This window comes from Chelon labrosus (assembly GCF_963514085.1).
Source record: "Chelon labrosus genome assembly, chromosome: 4".
Lineage (NCBI taxonomy): Eukaryota > Metazoa > Chordata > Actinopteri > Mugiliformes > Mugilidae > Chelon > Chelon labrosus.
Window position 1 is genome coordinate 5446416 of NC_140340.1, and position 19654 is coordinate 5466069.

A 19654-nucleotide genomic window follows, 5' to 3' on the forward strand; every position below is an offset into this window, starting at 1 on the left:
TTTGCAGCTAAAGCTAACGTGAACTGATCTGAGGCGATATCTTCTTTATTGTTGGTAACGTGCCTCTATTAAACTTTATCCTGTGACCTGGTTGGGGAATTTAAGTCCATATCTTCTTGTTGGGCGACACGATTGATGTAAAACTTGGTTTAGCTAATTCTGAGGTCTCCACTAAGCTTTCTCTCACAGCCGCTGTGGACAGGAGGGGGGAGCATGCAGCATTCAACCTCGTCCTTTAACTAGACTACTTTAAAGTTCTGCGTGCTGTTTCATTCAGTCTTATCTTTATTTTCTTTAACTTTGTAAAGCCAGCTTCGGGCGACCGTTCCTCGGCGGCCTCGCGTCGAGCCCGTCCGAGGAGTCGCCTCCGAGCTGGCTGCTCACCTCGCCACTTACATTACCTCCATATCCTGTACTTGAGTCCCGTCTCCGCATTCTTCGTCGCTGAGCATCACGGTAGCAAACCCGCGAACCGAAGGCCTTTTGTTATACGTTCGCTCGATTCCTGCTCGTGTCCAGAAGCGGTTCTGTCAGGTCACACGTTTCCCAACCCGGTCTGCTCTCCGGCGGACACACACTAGTTTCAGGTCACGTTTCTTTCAAGGGGTTTTTATTTGAAACCCGCTTTCCTGTTTTGCCAAACGGTTTTCACGTCTGCTGTATCTCAGGATCTTTTTTTTTTTTTTTTTTTTTTTTTTTATTATTATTATTATTTTGTGCCTTTTGGATCTGTTTGTTAACGAAGGTTTTGACTGGAGAGTGTTAGCAGAGATGGGTTTAGCAGCTTGTGGCGGGTTTCCACGCTCACCGTCGCGGTCTTATCGACGCCTCCCGGTGAGAGTAGCGAGGCGGGGACGACGTCGGCGAGCGGGAGGACGCTTTAGAAAGAGTGAAATGAGAAGATTGATCTGATGCGAAAACGGCGCTAGAGCTCGGACACCAAAACTTTCAGGAAAGGAGGATGGAAATATGTAGCTAGTCAACAACAACAAAACTTAAAGCAACACTGTGAAAGTTCATTAATGAACATTTTGTGTCCAGTCAGTTGAAGCCATACTCAAAATATATTAAACAATAAAAAAAAGAGGGTTTGACATTTTATAGTTACATGTTGCAGGAACAATCTCCTGACAAACAGCTATTTATCTTTTAGCCCAGGTGCAGCGTCTCTATCTTTTCACATTGTTGTGTAAGCATTAAATGACAAATGTGCTATTCTTTTATTATTATTATTATTTAGTCAGTTTTAGTTACTTCCTTTAGTTTTCATGAACCAGCTAGCCGTTTTTCCTTTTTGCTAACCACAGCCAGGACTCCTACTACGAACTTAAACACGTGCACTTAACACATTTCTTTGGGCATCAATCTTTACATTTCACTCTAAAAAAAAAAAAAAAAAAAGACAGTTCTCCTAAAATCCTAATTTAAAAAGAAGGATTTGTTTTTTTTTATTATTCTGCTAGACTCTAAGCCAAAACCGACTCACGTGTGTTTCCGTCCTTTTATTTTCCAATCAATAAGGAATTTGTTCTCGTTCGGTGCATATTGAGGCACGTGTCAGTTCTGTGCATGCTCTGTCAACTGTGTACCTCCAAAGAAGCTGACGGTGGAACGATCTGTCCGATTTTATTTAAGACTCTTTTTGCCGCCTCTCTTTAAAATCTGCGTTTCCCGATGGAGATTTAAATTTAATTCTAATCCGGCTCGTTTATTTAAGCAGCCAATCGCTCAACACCTGCAAAACAAACAAAAAAAACCTTGCTTACTTAAAACTATTTCTTTCTCCTGTTTGACTTTTGCTTGACGTCCTCTCAGTTGTACAATTTTTGTTTTACAAATTAATTTTTGTCGTTTTATTGAAATGCTTCTTTGCACTTGTCCCAGTGTCCTGTGTGTAAAGACTTTTGTTTCTTTGTACAGCTGAGGCATTTTTAAATACTACTACCTTTTTGTTTTGTTTTTTGTTTTTTTTTCTCTTTTGGTTATAAATCGCTCTTTAAATATTAGCAGGTGAAAGGCTACAATGGAAGTTAAACTGAACTGCAGGTGGCAATGGTGAATAAAAACAAACAACCAAACCGCATATTTCTGTTCTTGTATTTCTTTTTTTTTTTGTGTTTTCACATTCATTCATTGGTGTGGATGTTACTTAGATATGTAGCACCCACCTAGACCAGACCAGGCACCCCCACCCCATAGCAATGACACTCCTTGATGGCAGCAGCAATCCCCAGCAGGATGCAGCCTGACACAGACACACACACAAAAACACTTTAGGAACAACTAAAAAAACATGAAGAACAGCAAAAGGTGTTGACCTGGCCTCCAAATTCACTAGATCCCAAACTGATCAAGTATCTGTGGGATGATCCACAGAGGCCCCCCCACTAACAACATCCTGTTCCCAGACACCACAGGACACCCTCAGAAGGCCCATGTCCATTCTCTGATGAGTCACAACAAGGGAGACCTACACAATATTAGGAAGGTGGTCATAATGTTATGCCCGATAGCTATAGTTGGTAATATTTAAATGATAGCTGCGACCATAACACATCACAGGCTCCACTGTCTCTTTACATTAAAGGGAAAATCTGTCGTGTTTTATGTTAACGGTCAGTTCTCCATTCTCCCAGGCATGAAACAGTTTTGAAAACAGAAACAGAGTTGTCCTTCTCTGTGAATGAGCTTCCTAACCAGCATGTGGCCCTTTTTAAAGCCTGTGGCTATTAATTTGTCGGCCAAAGATCAGCTGCCCTTTCGTTTCTGGTGGTCGTGGTTGTCTTTTTCAAATTATCTTTATAGGAGGTATAAAGCACAACACTGTCCACGTGAGGAGTCACATGTTGATGCATTAGGAAGAATGCAAACATGGGCTTCCTCAAGGCATCAGCACCTTTTTTTAAGGCTACCTCTCTCTATCTTATTGCTTCAAGTTGTCTCTGCTACAGATGGCACAGTGGTGTGGTGGTTACACTGGTGCCTCACAGCAAGAAGGTTCTGGGTTCGAATGCATCGGCCGACCGGGGCCTTTCTATGTGGAGTTTGCATGTTCTCCCTGTGTCTGCGTGGGTTCTCTCCAGGTTCTCCAGCTTCCTCCCACCGTCCAAAGACATGCTGGTTAGGTTCATTGGTGATTCTAAATTGGCCGTAGGTGTGAGTGTCTCTCTGTGTTAGCCCTGAGATAGACTGGAGACCTGTCCAGGGTGGACCCCGCCTCTTGTCCAATGACAGCTGGGATAGGCTCCAGCCCCCCTCAGCAACCCTTCTCAGGACAAGCGGTTAGAGAAGATGAAAGAATGACTGAATCTGCTGCAAAAAATAAACATGAAAACAGACATCCTCCATTAAATTTTGATTGTTGCAATACAGCAAGGTTTAAGGTTTCACCACTCATGAAAAAAGGTACTCACCATAAGGATCTAGTGAATATGGAGGCCAGGTCAACACCTTGTCCTGTTCTTCCTGCATTCTGCTGAGTGTCATTGCTATGGGGTGGGGGTGTCTGGTCTGGTCTAGGTGGGTGCTACATGTCTAAGTAACATCCACACCAATGAATGCCAGGTCCAGAAGTTTCCCAGCAGAACACTGAACTGTCACAAGATGATCAATGTTATTTACTTCTCCTGTTAGAGGTCATAATGTTATGGCTGATCAGTGTACATGCATTAAATCCTTACTGTCTAATATTTGCAAGATAACTAGTGTTGTGCAATTAACGTGCTTAATTTTTTATCAACTGAGCATTCTGCAAAGACAGTAAAGGAATAAGTTGCATCTATTTTATTCTATCATTTCTTTCATAACATAAATATAAACTGACATGCGAAGTGGAAATGGACGGAGGAGTCGTTTGGATGAGTGGCGACACCTCCAGACACAGCTGGAAGATGAAGAGATGAAGGTCTCTGCCTCCACCTGGCGATGGATGGAGAGAAAAGGATCTCTCTCTCTCTCTCTCTCTCTCTCTCTCTCTCTCTCTCTCTCTCTCTCTCTCTCCATGAATGAAAGCCTCATCCTCAGGTATGCCTCCTGCGACCATCAACAGCAACAACTACCAATAGCGACTCTCTCTCTCTCTCTCTCTCTCTCTCTCTCTCTCTCTCTCTCTTTCTCTCTCTCTCTCTCATCCCGGGGTGGATGGAGCACAGGAACGCGCGCACATTTTTAGCCAGAGGAGGAAAATTGGCGTCGTGATACAGCTGCGAACTTCGAGGACAGAGAAGAAGTGATCGAAAGAAAGAAAGAAAGATAGAAAGAAAGAAAAAGAAAGAAAGAAAGAAAGAAGGGGAAAAAAGCCCGGAGCCATGGCGACCATAGGGGATTTCGACCCGCTCAACTCCACCGTACCTGCGACGAAGATTGAAATCACCGTTTCTTGCAGGTAAGCGCCTCTTCCACCTGAACGTGTCCAGCTTTGGTCGCTCAGATTCTTGCGCACGTTTTCTTTTTTTCCACCTTTTTTTCTGTCCGTTTACTTTTTATCGTGTTTTTTTGTTTTTGTTTTGTTTTTAACCAGTATCTCATTAACAACCACGCGTGTTTTCTGACAAGCCACGTTTCCATGTGCTGTGGGTGTTCGTTTCATGAGCGGAGTCTAATATTGGAACTGCGCTCCACAAACTGTACGCCTCAAAGACTGCCAGTGACTTTTAAATGGGGATAAAATAACCTATCAGTACTTGTGTTAATTTAATGTTGACTTTTCCTCGTCTTGAGACACTGTCCTTAATAATATGCAGCTGCAAACTCTACAAATGTCCCCACTGGAGGATAAATTAAAGGATTATCTTATTTTTTTATCCTCCTCTTTGTCCTGCTGCAAGCAAGCTCCAGTCCCCCTGACCCTCCGCAGGACAAAGCGTCTATAGACACAGATGGATGTCATCTACATGTTGTGTGAGTGTCAGTATAGATGCAGGTTATTTACACAGCAGCAGCAGCAGCAGGTTACGCTGTAAACTGTTGACTGGGTCAGGCTGAGAGTTTCTGTCTTGGACTCATTTAGAGCAGCCACAGATTCGGGGAAGAAACTGTCCCTTCAGTCTGGTTGAGTGGGTGCGGAGGGTTTTTGTAATGCCTCCTGGATGGCAGCAGTTCAAACAGGTGATGGCACGGACGTGTGGGGTCCTTCTCGCAGATGGTGGTCGCTTTCCTGAAGCACCTGGTGGTGTAGATCTCCTCCAGCGCCGGGTTGGGAAGTTGAGTCCTGATTATTCTTTGTGCACTGGACACAACGCTCTGAAGTGTCTTCCTGTCCCCTTGTTGTCTAGATGGATAGATTTTATCAGATGAATCTAATATTAGCTCATGGAAACTGCCCTTCAGATCTGTACACACAAACAAGCTGTTTATTTAAAAGGCTTCTTAGAAGACAAACACTTTCATTAATAAAAAACTGTTATATTTTCAAGACATGGTCCCCTAAAAGCACTTATATAATTAGTACTTTGATAAACCAATCAGTCATAATGTAAGATAACAATACAGTACATGAGAAGGTACAATACAGGTGCTACATAAACCACATAAGTCCTTTATACTTAAAAACTTTACTTTATCTAAAGGTTTGCATACCATGGATGTACACTGACCAGGCATAACATTATGACCACCTTCCTGATTTTATGTACATCTCCCTTGTGTCTCCAAAACAGGAGGGTTATCCTGTTTCCAATTGGTGTATATAATTGGGTATACATTCATTCATTCATTCATTCATCCATCTTCTGTAAGCGCATGTCCTGTGAAAGGTCGCTGGGTCTGCTGGAGCCTATCCCAGCTGTCATCGGGCGAGAGGCGGGGTCCACCCTGGACAGGTCTCCAGTCTATCTCAGGGCTAACACAGCGAGACAGACAACAATTCACACTCACACCTACGGCTACAATTTAGAATCACCAATGAACCTAACCAGCATATCTTTGGACGGTGGGAGGAAACTGGAGTACCTGGAGAGAACCCACGCAGACACAGGGAGAACATGCAAACTCCACACAGAAAGGAACCAGTCGGCCCATGGATTAGAACCCAGAACCTTCTTGCTGTGAGGGATCAGTTCTAACCACCACACCGCTCTGCTGCCCATATATATAAATAAATATATATATATATATATACCGCTTCATATTGCAGTATTATGCAAATGAGTAGTAAAAGATCAAATGTATTGCCTAGCAACGATGTTAAAATCTTAATTTTCATGCAAGATGTACATTACAAGATCACCGACTAGTTTCTGATCCTTTGTGTCTGTTCTGATTGAACGACTAGTGAAGTGTTGCATTTGTATTAAACTAAATTTCCTGTAAAACTGATGGTTAACCACTAGCGTGCATCATCACACTGGACACGGTGAACTGCCAAAATATCCTAAAGTTAAACACAATAAACCTGGCTGCGCTTTGGTTCAAGTTATTGTGTGATATATCAAAGATATTGCTCCCGACGTTCTTTGAAGTGTTTAAAAGTCTTTCAGTTTACACCAGACCCTCAGCCCTCGTTAACCTAGTTTCCAGTAGCAGCAGGCTGCAAATTTTGGCAAAAAACAGGCTTTTATAAACCCAGTGTAGACAACCTGCTCAGATCTAAGCAGCATAGAGAAACAGTTAGCAACTATGTGGTGAACGCAAATATAATGAATGCATGTTTAATGTTGTATTTTGGCTGCATTACCATCCTGTGATTCCTAATACTGCTTTAAAGGGGAACTACTGTTTTTTACAACCTGGACCTTATTTCTGGCATAAAATACGATCGTTTACTCACCCATATAACTTTTGTGTAATTTGTAGTCGTTCGGGAGATATTAAGATCTGCGTATGTCCATATAGTGGGAGTGAATGGGGCACCGAAACGCAGCCTCTAAATAACGCATTATCTGCTGTGAAACTCGTTCATTTCACCAATATTTTGTTATGATACACTAGTGCTATTCCCCGTTGAGTCCGGAGTTACCTGTTCTCATCATCTGGGGTCTGTAGATTGACCTACAGACCCCAGATGATGTCTTCTGACCTGGATGATGTCATCTCTGGGCGCCGTGTGCACCCGAGACAGTTGGCTTGTTTGCCTGTAATTTGCTACTGCTAGTTTTTTGCAACATGGCTGAATATTTTTCCGATTCTGAGGTTGTGGACGAACCATAGCAGATAATGCATTATTTAGAGGCTGCGTTTCGGTGCCCCAGTCACTCCCACTATATGGATTTACGAAGATCTAATTTTCTCCCGAAAGACTACAAATTACACAAAAGGTGATATGGGTGAGTAAATAATCGTATTTTATGCCAGAAATAAGGTTCAGGTTGTAAAAAACAGTAGTTCCCCTTTAAGGACGGCAGGCAGAGAGCAGTGATGGCAGACCTGGAAATAAGAGCCCATGCATCCTGTCAGACAACATCATCTCCATGCCCTGGGTCATGTTTATATGCTAATAGAGCCTGAAGCTGCTGATTGTGACAGGCTGTAGCTGATCCTCGGTGTCCAAAGCCCTTAGAGACGAAGGCGTCTCAGCTCCCTGACACTGACAGAATGGTGTTTAATCAGTTGGGTAATAGATGGATCCTTAGTGCAGATACAGCAAATGTGAGATGTGAACGGAGGACGGGAGAGAGAAGGAGTCAGGAGGAGGTGTCTGGGCTTTGGACAGCTGACCTTTACCGAGGAAAAACCATGAAAGAAACCTTTAGCTGTGGAGATGGAGCCATGGGCACCCTCCTCCAGATCAGGTCGTTGATAATGCTTGTCAACCCCGATGACCCAGCAGGCCTTTCCTCATGTAGGACACGGTGACTCCCCAAGGTGTGATTCATCCTTTTAATGATTGATGCACCCCATTCAAGTGGGCCAGCTGACGCTCCCCGCGCACGGTGGATGTATTCAGGCTGCAGACAAATCAGATTAGCTTCTCAAATCAGATCTTCAGACCAGACGCTGTTATTTGCACTGGATCGGTTATGATTTGTGGACAAACTATCTGCATGGGTTGCTGTGGTAATGATGTAGGCATCAGTAGCTGTGTAGGTAACCTGCTGGCATGGCTTTCGTTATTACGTTCCAGTCGGTTCCCTCCAACTTTGCCTGTGCAGGAACGCCTTGAAGTGCCAGCAGACAATTCATTTCAACATCAGTCCACAAACTGTTGATTTCTATTGTTAGCTCCATATTACTCTGCTGATAGCAGCATGCATTCGACTAGGTGCCGCCATCATCCTGGATTTGAGGTCATCTTTTCTATTGTGAGTGACACAAAGGAGATTTTAAATTCCAATTTGAGTGCCGGTAAAATCTGCTCTGAGTCACATCTGACGAAAAAAAAAAAAAACTGAGTGATTTCTTTTCTATCTTGACTTTTATTTTTATTTTTTTCGCTATCCAGATTTTTTCATGGCCTCTGCAGCCTGGATATGTCAACTGAGGACAACAGAGAGTTAATGGAGTCAACTGCATCCAGTTTGACCCATGAGGGCGGCACAGTGGTGTGGTGGTTAGCACCGATCACGCCCCTCTTTGTGGAGTTTGCATGTTCTCCCTGTGTCTGTGTGGGTTCTCTCCAGGTACTCCAGCTTCCTCCCACCGTCCAAAGACATGCTGGTTAGGTTCATTGGTGATTCTAAATTGGCCGTAGGTGTGAGTGTGAATGGTTGTCCAGGATGTACCCCACCTCTCGCCCCCCCAATGACAGCTGGGATAGGCTCCAGAATTTTTGTTGGATAGTATGATTTGGTAAAACTTCCAAGTTTAAAATAGGTTCTTCTTTCAAATGTGTCGTCATTATGTTTGAAATCACAGTTATTCAGAAAAGCTCAGTTATGTTTTAGTACTACAATCAACTACTCAGAAAATGGTCCATACAAATCGATTGATAAGAAAGGATCGTTTGCTGCCTACATCCCTTGAATGAGCTGCTTTTGCTGAATTAGACCTACTTTCCAAAAGGTTACTGCTGGCTTTTATAGCCCATAATGGTCTTATTTTTCTACCTATTGGTACTCAAAGCACTTTACAGTCACAGTGACACATTAACACATTCACACGGAGGGTCGCGGGAGGGAGGCTGGAGCCTATCCCAGCTGTCATTGGGGCGAGAGAGGCGGGCTACACCCTGGACAGGTCTCAAGTCAATCTCAGGGCTAACACAGAGAGACAGACAACCATTCACACTCACACCTACGGCCAATTTAGAATCACCAGTTAACCTAACGAGCATGTCTTTGGATGGTGAGAGGAAGCTGGAGTACCTGGAGAGAACCCACGCAGAACCTTCTTGCTTTCCCAGCAGAACATTGCATTGTTACAAGATGGTCAATGTTATTCACTTCTCCTGTCATAATGTTATGGCTGATCGGTGTAAATATAATACAATTTACCACTACCTATCAGGTGTCTTATATCCAGAGTGGATCCAGGTTTTTATCTTGTCCCCTGTTGATGATAAAATACATATTTATCCCAAATTGCAGATTAATTTCATTAAAAACATAATTAGAGTAACGCTCCACATTTACAGATGGCAGAATGACTTGAAGTTAACAGCTGACAGTGATGATGTAAAATAATGATGATAGATGACTGCAGTCTCAATTTACTGCAGGCTCGCGATTGAGTTGAGTTATTGAGTTATTGACGATGATTCGGTGATGAGTGAATGGGCTTGGACACAGCCCATGACAATGTGCTCATACAATTATGTATTCCACCCACCCAATCCATTCTTTGTCCGTTCCCGTAGTGTCCAGTCCTGAAACACAAGATGACCTGTCACAAGCACAACCGATGGGATTCCTGACCGAATGTGCCTGGCAGGGGTGGAGATGAGAAACTGCCCGAATAGACAATCAGAACAAGAGCAAAAAGTAATAGCAAAGATAAAACCTACAGTCTAATGTCACTGAAGGTGTTTTGAGATGACCAGCTGAGCCTGTGTCGGCGAAAGTAACATCCCCTGTGACAGAAACAATCTCCTCGTCTGATTCAGCTACTGATCGGGCTCAACAAGCCTCATACCTCGGCGTCTTTCATCATCCGCCGCCTGAGAAATGTCAGGCTTGTGTGACTTGCCTCATGCGCTTTGACACACTTGACATTTGGATGATTTAAAGGGGCTTCGTGTAGCCGCGCTGTCTCATTATTACATGAACCCCGACGTATTTATTACAGGAGGTCAACCGGAGACGAATATGCGACTCGATTTCTAAAACACTCAACCACTTTCCTAATATTGTGCAGGTCTCCCTTGTGGTTACTCATCAAAGAATGGACATGGGCCTTGTGAAGGTGTCCTTTGGTGTCCTGTGGCCTTTGAAGGGAGGGTCCTCTGTGGATCATCCCACAGATACTTGATCAGCTTGGGATCTAGTGAATTTGGAGGCCAGGTCAACACCTTGTGCTGTTCTTCATGTTTTTTTTTAGTTGTCCCTTAAGATGCCCGACACATTTTTTATTTTTTTTGTTAAAATGGATAGAAAAGAGAGTAATGAGATTTATGGGAGAGCAGGGACAGTGCATGCTCCTGTGTTTGGGTAGCGGTAATGGACGACTCAGATCTGCTTCAGGGTTTGACGTCACTCCGGGACAGAAATAGATGAGGAAACCCATCATTGTGCGTTACAGCAATGGATCGAATGACGTTAAGAAATTAATGCGAATGGTGTCTCTGGTAGTGAAGATCTTAATCTGCAGCTCCTTCTTCTTGACTTTACAGAGCTAATAAAATTCTTATTATATTGTTTCAGTCTCTCTCCTGTCATAAAACTGTTTTAACCCTTCTGTTATGTTAAGTTTTCCAGAGCAGCAATGATATTTTTATGTTGATTACACTAATTAAGCCAAGTAGAAGAAGTGTAAAATCTAAAAATATGTTCGATGTTTTAAACTTTAAAACAGATCAATTTGACCTGCACCTTTCTGTGTGGAGTTTGCATGTTCTCCCTGTGTCTGCGTGGGTTCTCTCCGGGTACTCAGGATCTGCGTAGGATCTGGGCTGTCGTGTCAATTTGACGCGGAGGTATAAACCGTGTATGAGTAACATTTCATTTCATTCTGTCTGACATGATGTACTTAAGACAGACAACAGACAGAGTACAGTGTACTGGGGTGAATGACTACGAGATAGATGACTTGTTGTTGGACTCATTTCTAGTGATGAGTCGTTTCGGGCACGATCCGCCTCTAAGAGACTATTCTTTGTGAGGTAAAGTGCTTTATTTGTCATTATACAATTGTACAATGAAAGTACATGGTCGGATGGAGGGTTAGTCCTGAGCCGCTTCAACCGAGTGCGCCGCCACTGTGGGCCCACCTGACCTGACGCCTAGCACCCAGCGGCTGGAGTAAAGACACGGAAAACACGGAAACTCCACGCAGAATGCAAGCGCATCGGGAAAAAGTGAAGAAATTAACTGGACATCCAAGCTGTGGCATCTAAAGTGTCATAATGTTAAGACTTTGTCCTTTATTTCTTTGATTTGTTTGCTGTTGTTCAGTTGTTCATTCAAAGGTTTGATTAAAATATTTTTTTTAAAGATAAGACTTTTATGAAAACAGTGAATAAAAAGTTGCTCACCAACACACAAACTAGTCGTAACTGCTAAATTAGACTCAAACAGAAGGATCTGAGTGATACTAAACGAAGATCCATCTGGGAGCCGTAAGAGCCGACTCTTCTAAGAGAGCCGAGCCAAAAGAGCCGTGTCTCTGAAAAGAGCCGGAACCTCCCATCACTACTCCTTTCACCTGATGCCCTGATTTCTTTGTCAGGTGCATAGAACAAAGAACTATTTCAGGAACATCTGGCTATGTGTATGTTAGTAGTACACCTATACTACATTATAACATGATGATGATGATGATGATGGACAATGTGACAGGGTTATGTTGCTGCTCTGTCCACAGCTGTCAGGTCTTGTATTCTGACATGGAAATAAATTGCTGATGACAGAACATTGTTCTACTGTGTACACGCACAAATCTGGTTTGATCACTTGTCAGTGACAATACGGAGGCTGTGACTTAAAGAAGCGCTCTGAAACATGACTCATGGTTGGCTGCATGAGCATATTCATGTGTGTGTGTGTGTGTGTGTAAACATCTCTGTCAGACCATGTGTCAGTGTGGATGTGGGTTAGACAGGCAGTCAGATAGTGTGGAGGGAAGCCGTGTTTTTCTTCCGTCTTATGTAAGTGCCAGCCTGCCTACCCGGCGCTCCTTTAGATCCTATTAGACAAGCCGAGCATGGAGGCCACCCTGCAGTCTGCAGTGAATACTGCTGCCGCCAAATTGTTTAAATGAGACTTAGGAAATAAATGACCTCCTCTCTATGGCAAGCAAAGCACCTATTAACCCCAGTCTCCCACCCACCGTGCATCGCTAACTGGTGAGAGGCCAGAGGTATGAATATAGCTCATTACTGGCTACAATACAATCATACTGATGATTCCAACAGGGTCATTTTAAAAATCTTAGTAGAACTGGACAAAAACAGAGGAGTTTGGTCAAAGTTTGGACAATGAACTATTCTTTAGTTTAAAAAGGGGTCATTTTCTAGTAAGTGGTGTAAACCAGCAAAGAAAATTCACATGAGGTAGTTGGTCTGTACTGTACTACTGGTCAGAAATAGCATTTTTTCTTTTCCACATTTACAGGTTCAGATTGCAAATGCAAAATTTAATCAACCCAATACATCATGCTGAATATTTTAGGCTACACCCAGCAGTAAACACTGTAAAGTAATTAAAATGAACTCCACCTTCAGCAGCTGCAACATTAAAACTGATTCTAAATGAATGCACCAGTGATTATAAACCAGCGTATTTACAATATATTCAAGCAACTCAAACCGCTTTGCATAATGAATATATTTCGTCCTGCTGGGGATGGCTGCTGCCATCGAGGAGTGGCATTGCTATGGTGTTGGGGGGGGGGGGGGGGGGGGGGTGGGTGTCTGGTCTGGTCTAGGTGGGTGCTACATGTCTAAGTAACATCCACACCAATGAATGCCAAAGGAACAGTGTCATTATAATGCGTTTCAAGCTTCAGCCGCCTGCAGTTTTAATTGTGAAGGACCAGGCAGATTACTTTGACTCCGGCAACACATGACGGCTGCAGTATGATTGGTTAAACGCTCTAATGTAGAGTTACACGGCCAGAAGCACCGCAGCTGAGAGACAGACAAATGAAAAGAATAGGGCTATTAATTATAGGCTATATAGTTTAATAAGATTAATGATTTTGATCAAGTTTAAACCAGCAGCCGTGACGGCCCATCACCGGCAGCAATACACAATAAAATACAATATATACAATAAAAGCACACAGTGACACACAAGTAAATGTAATTGGTACAGTGAGGAGCAGCAGCATTTTAAAACAGTAAACATTAAACAATGGTGCAAATGTGCCCATTGAGTGTAGGTGGACTGGGGAATAAATATATATAAATAAATATATTTGATGGCTTGAGGGTAGAAGTTATTGATTCGATGACTTTGTATCTCTTCCCAGTGTAAATGTCTCTTGGGGGGGGGGGGGGGGGGTGGTCCGCTCTGCCGCCCTCACCACTCGCTGCAGGTTCTTCCTGTTGCAGCTGCTGAACCACACAGTGCAGCAGTAGGTCAGGACGCTCTCTATAGCCGACCTGTAGAAGTTTGACAGGAGGCGCTGAGGGAGATGAGCGCACCTTAACTTCCCGAGGAAATACAGTCTTTGTTGGGCCTTACTCACCGATCACTGCGAGAGATGTGAGATCAGCAAAGATGTGAACACCAAGGAGCTTAGAGCTATCCACCCTGTGAACCTCCTCTCCCTGTACACAGAGGGCAGACTGCTGAGTGTGCTTGGATTTCCTAAAGTCCACTATAAGGTCCTTGGGTTTTGAGGTTTTTAAGTCCAGGTTATAGTCACCACACCACTGCACAAGATTCTTTACAGTCACAATGTCACATACTCGTTCACACAAGCAGACGACAACTTGGGGTTGAGGGTACCGGGGACTGGTGGTGATCATTACTGGCAGTTTATTCTTCTGCGTTAAGTTGACGCACAAGCTACAGAGACAGCGTAGACCCTATTAAGACGCTAGTGCCGTAGCTGACGTAGACCACAAGAGCTGCGATTGGTCCGCTTGTCTAACAGCCGGAGTATTACATAGAGCATTACCAGTTTACTCCACAGGGCGGCGCCTCCTTTGTTTTCACTGCTTAATACAGTGAAAACAAACAGCTTAATAAAGTGTCACTCTTGCGTCTTTCTCTTTTGACTTCCTCAACGTCAGTAATGTGGACGCTGGTGAAGGCTACAAGCCCAGAACTTTCTATTATCCGTGAGTGTTATAGAATATGCCGTGAGACCTGTCCTTATCTGTGTTGAATAAATGTACTTCGTGGAAATCCCTCCACATCGTTTACTGCCTTGCAACTTTATTTATTTATGTTGACGCGATGCTACTATCAATCGTGGCTAAGCTTCCCTCTGACTCCATGTTACACTTGGTAGTAGCGTGTTTCCGCTTTAGTATTTCCAGCTGCTTCTCCAATAATGATGGAACACATCGAGGAAAGGTTAACTGAGGAGGTTCAGGGATACAAACAATTGTATGACTTGTCTGAAATTTCGGTGAACGTTTCAGTCGCCATTGTTGAATGTGAAGCAGGAAGTAGAAACAAAAATTAACCCGACTGGCAAAAAAGACACAGCGCCGACTAGTGTCTGGGAGGCGTTGTTACAGAGCGCACAAGTAATAAATGGCTGACACCAGCGCAGACTACGTAGGTAGGTTACGGCGTCTACGTCCCGCAGTACCTTAAATGAGCCTTAAAGCGGAATTACGTGTTTTTTACAAACTGGACTCAACTGGGAATAGCACTAGTGTATCATAAGAAAATATTAGTGAAATGAACAAGTTTCGCGGCAGATGATTTAGAGGCTGCGTTTCGGTGCCCCATTCACTCCCACTATATGGATATACGCAGATCTAAATATCTCCCGAAAGACTCCAAATGACACCAAAGTTATATGGGTGAGTAAATGATCGTATTTTATGCCAGAAATAAGGTCCAGGTTGTAAGAAAAGGTAATTCCCCTTTAAGGGAGAGAGGAGGAGGGAGTGGGACTGCACCCATGCTCTACCTCCTGAGCCGCTGTATCTTAATGGGGTAGCAAAGTGGGAGGAAGATGTCCCAGGTTCTGCATGATCCCCATTACCTGTCACATGAAACTCACCAGTTAAATTATAACTAAAAAGCCTATTTAGCCTCTGTGTTTTAAGGGTGGTAAAGACGATGCTGTTTAAACCTGTTCACTTTCAAATAAATATCTCACAACATTGTTGTAAACAGCAACAACAATTAAAGGTTTGAATTGTTATAGTAGGTTAATGCAAATGCATATGAATGGGGGGCGGTTCGTGCTTTTGTGCTCGCTGATCACGGTTTTGTGGGACACGAAAAGGAAACCATTTGAGAGCTGCATTGCTGCTGTGACGGCTGCACTGTGTCGTAGGTGGTCTGATGCCAAAAAAATGACACTGGCAGCACTCTCAGAGTGAAATGCCAGGTAGGTGAGTGAGCACAGGGAGCCAGGACTTCTCAGCGGGAGAATGTCAATGGCAGCGGGGGACGGCTCTGATTGGATACCCAGCGTCCTCCATATCATGTCCTGACATGAGGCCGCTTTACAAGCACAAACCTTTGTCTCATAAGTGAGATTAGTGTCTCTGAGCTTCAAAGACAGGTCCTCTGCTCTCAGAGTAAAAGTGTATCGAGTGGTTTCTTTACCAGAGCTAACAAGCAACCCCTAATAAGTCTGGCAGTAGAACAACGGGTAATATTTCAAATCTCAGTGCTGTCTACCCACTCACATGCCAGCCTCTGTGGAAATAATGTCCATGCAATAATAAGTAAAAGAAAACATTACGACATGCAAAGGGGATGATGCAAAAAAGAGAAAGAGCTTTGCAGCAGATCCTCAGGGAAATGTCTCTATTGCCTGCAGATGTGAGGCGCACAGGAAGAAGTGCATCTGAACAGCTACTCACAGGAACCAATACACAGCTACATGAATAAAACCAACTGATAGATGAGGGACGCAATAATTAACCACCTGACAAAGCAAGAAACGGGGATCTAGTGATCTATCTATCTATCTATCGATCCATCCCAGCGTTGATGGATCTTAACACAAAAGTTAATCGTAAAAAAACAAATAGAAATCTATAAAATTCTTCAGTAGAACCCAGGAAACAGAAGAAGTGAATACGGACTATTAAATGTCTCAGTCTCACTTTATTTTGTCTGCAGGGCTGCGGCTTAATTAATACGTTAGTCCTGCAGTCACACTAATTATCACATTCACAGGCCAAGGAGGAGGAATGGCAGCGAATCTTCCACAATAACTTATTAATTATTCCTAAAGAAGGTCACGGTTCAGAGGAGGCTTCCTCCCCGGTATCATTCACAAATAAACACTGTGAAGAGAGAACGTGGCATTTTAGTAATTTTTCACTTATGCAGAAATTCAACCAGAAATTTATTGTTCAGGTGCAGGGATGGCAGAATTACAAAGAATATAGTCTACATACAGTATGTCAAATACACCGATCAGGCATAACATTATGACCACCTTCCTAATATTGTGTAGGTCTCCCTTGGTGACTCATTCTCTGGTGACTCATCAGAGAATGGACATGGGCCTTCTGAGGGTGTCCTGTAGTGTCTGGCAACAGGATGTTGTTAGTGGGGGGGCTTTTTGAGGGGAGGGGCCTACGTGGATCATCCCACAGATACTTGATCAGTTTGGGATCTGGTGAATTTGGAGGCCAGGTCAACACCTTGTGCTGTTCTTCATGTTTTAGTTGTTCCTAAAGTGTTTGTGTGTGTGTCTGTGTCAGTCTGCATCCTGCTGGGGATGGCTGCCGCCATCAAGGAGTGTCATTGCTATGGGGTGGGGGTGTCTGGTCTGGTCTAGGTGGGTGCTACATGTCTAAGTAACATCCACGCCAACCCTGCTGGGCAGAACACGGCTCCATACCAGCCAGGTTCTGCTGTTTAAAGGGAGTTTTATTCCTTGCGATTGTCACCTTAGTTGTCTTACAGCTGGTCCGACACTTTTGGAGTGTCCCACTTCCTGTAACAACAAGAACATGAAGAGTTTTCAGAATAAAATGACACAAAACGTCATAAATTAACAATTAAATGAATATTTCGGCCAGCTATGTTTAGAACTTATCTTATATTTCTTTTTTTGTTAATTTAGATGTTCCTCTATTTTACATGTGCAGCATACAGTAGTGTGTATCAGTAATTTCAGGATTGCATGGATGACTTTTTCATTCTATCGTCATATTATGTTGAAGTGCGTAAAGGCACACGTCAAACAAAAGTGATAACTGTGCCGTGCCTTTAAGTTGTCTCCCTCTCTAACGGTCTCCTTTGTTTTGTTGCAGGAACCTGTTGGACATGGACACCTTCTCTAAGTCAGATCCAGGTAACTGCCTCCAATATTTTTATCGTATTCATGTTCATGCTTTTAATTTCTGCTCTGACGTGAAATTTCACGTTCCCCGATGTGTCATAAGGACATTATTAGACTGAGTGTGTTCAATTTCATGCAGCCTTTATTAAATCTCTTCCTCGTGCCCCTTATCAGCATGCAGCAAGCATCGGTGAGCAGCAGCAGCACAGCCAGCGTGTCTCCCAGACCATTTACAGATACGCCACAACGAGCGAGTGAATGAAAAGCTGAGTCTCAGGGGTCAGCTGGCGTGGACTTTCAATTACTTTGCGTCTTAATTAGGCTGACTAAACACTGGAGGCTGACTGACAACAGTTTGTGGCTGCGCACAAGTGAATTACAGTAGCAGAGAGTGGTGGACAACAGATTAGTGTCTTCCCTCAAGCCATCAGACTGGACTTGTTCCTAAAGCGTTTTTGTGTGTGTGTCTGTGTCAGGCTGCATCCTGCTGGGGATGGCTGCTGCCATCAAGGAGTGTCATTGCTATGGGGTGGGGGGGCCTGGTCTGGTCTAGGTGGGTGCTACATGTCTATGTAACATCCACACCAATGAATGCCAGGTCTAGAAGTTTCCCAGCAGAACATTAAATTGTCACAAGATGGTCAGTGTTATTCACTTCAACTGTTAGTGGTTTTAATGTTGTGGCTGATCGGTGTATATTCAGCCCTTTGCACACGCTATGCTGCTAATCAGTCAAACGTTTTCGATCACCCTAACTCATACTGCTTATTAGTCGCTCTCTATTTTTGTGTAGTGTCTTTTTATAGGTGCATTGTCTCCTCAGTGTTTTGTACTCTCTGTATTGTATTGTTTGTCTTTGCACTGTCTCTTGTTCTTGCACTGTTGTCTGAACCGTTTGCACCGTTTTGTATCGTCTGCATCAGCTTGCACATGCACAAGTTACGCTCATGTAGTGTCGTTGCTCCTGGAGGAACGTCCTCTCGTCTCTCTATGTACTGCACCTGCTATACGTTGCTGAAATGACAGTGAAGAAACCTCTCTGACCTTTGACCTTTTTGATTTTAAACTGTAAAGCAAGAAGAGAAAGAAAGGCGGCAAAAATCAAACGACAGAACATCTTGTTCGGGGGGGAAACAAAGCACAACTTGGCGTGAGACAAATGATGACAGAGAAAACAAAACAGCATGGCTGTCAAGAAAGGTTTAATCTTGACTGACAACTCTGAGACGAGGCGCCTCACGCGTGAATCTTAAATTGATTCGCGTGGCATTCATCAGCAGTTGTGTGCTTCTTATTTGTTCTTAGATACGATCAGAATGTATGCATGCCCTTGTGTCTAGAAATATTAATAATCATGATGCTGAAACATCTGCTTTACTTTATCAGGACAGAAGAAAATGTTCCACGGTCATGCATTTAACCATTTTAACTGATTACACTTTGAATCATGAATTATGATATTCACGCACATTTATACTCCAGACTCTCTGTAGGGACCTGCTCTCAGGTGGCGCACTACATAATAAATATGTAATCTATGTACATATAGATTAATATTTTTTTTATTTACTCACATGCTTAAATAGGCATAAATCTCAAAGGTGTAGAGGTTAGCAGTGATGCCTTGGTCTGAGGCCTTTCTGTGCAGAGTCTGCAGGTTCTCCCTGAGCCTGCGTGGGTGCTCTTTCATCGGGTGCTCCAGCTTCACACCCACAGTCAGGAACCATGCTTGTCTTGGGTTAATTGGTGATTCCAGATTGGCCGTAGGTGTGCATGTGAGTGTGGATGGTTTGGTTTGTCTTTCTGAGTCAACCCTGTGATAGACTGGAGCCCTGTCCTGGGTGTACCCTTCCTCTTAACCTTAGTTTACAGCACCACGGTACATTGAGCGCACACACTTTCCAAAAACATTAGATACACTAGTAAAAACAGTCATACACTATATAAATACTAACCCTTCATGACTGTTCTAATGTTCAGTTTGTGCTGAAACAGTGCCAGAAAGTTTTTTAACTGGATCATCATTTCAGAGGATGTCGTTTGTGAAGCGTTCTTTACACCACAATACAGTTCAATCACTGCCGTTCCATTCCTTCTATAAAGCTCCACGTATAGAAAGAGAATTTGAAATTCTGGTCACACCAGTGAGGCCATTCCTCTGCTGTGAAAGTGTCTGTGAAGACTCAGA

At 43.4% G+C, this 19654-nt stretch overlaps 1 protein-coding gene across 1 annotated transcript in view; it reads left to right on the forward strand.

Annotated features, from left to right (window-relative positions):
* Positions 1-4200: 4200 nt before the first annotated feature.
* LOC311486878 (copine-9-like) overlaps positions 4201-19654 on the forward strand; it is a gene marked incomplete at its 3' end in the record, with an annotated part of 96872 nt that continues 81418 nt past the window's right edge. Inside the window, 2 exon segments of the mRNA XM_084542895.1 lie at positions 4201-4384; positions 17438-17478. Of these exon segments, the coding sequence (XP_084399021.1) occupies positions 4308-4384; positions 17438-17478 (118 nt within the window). The 5' untranslated portion in view covers positions 4201-4307.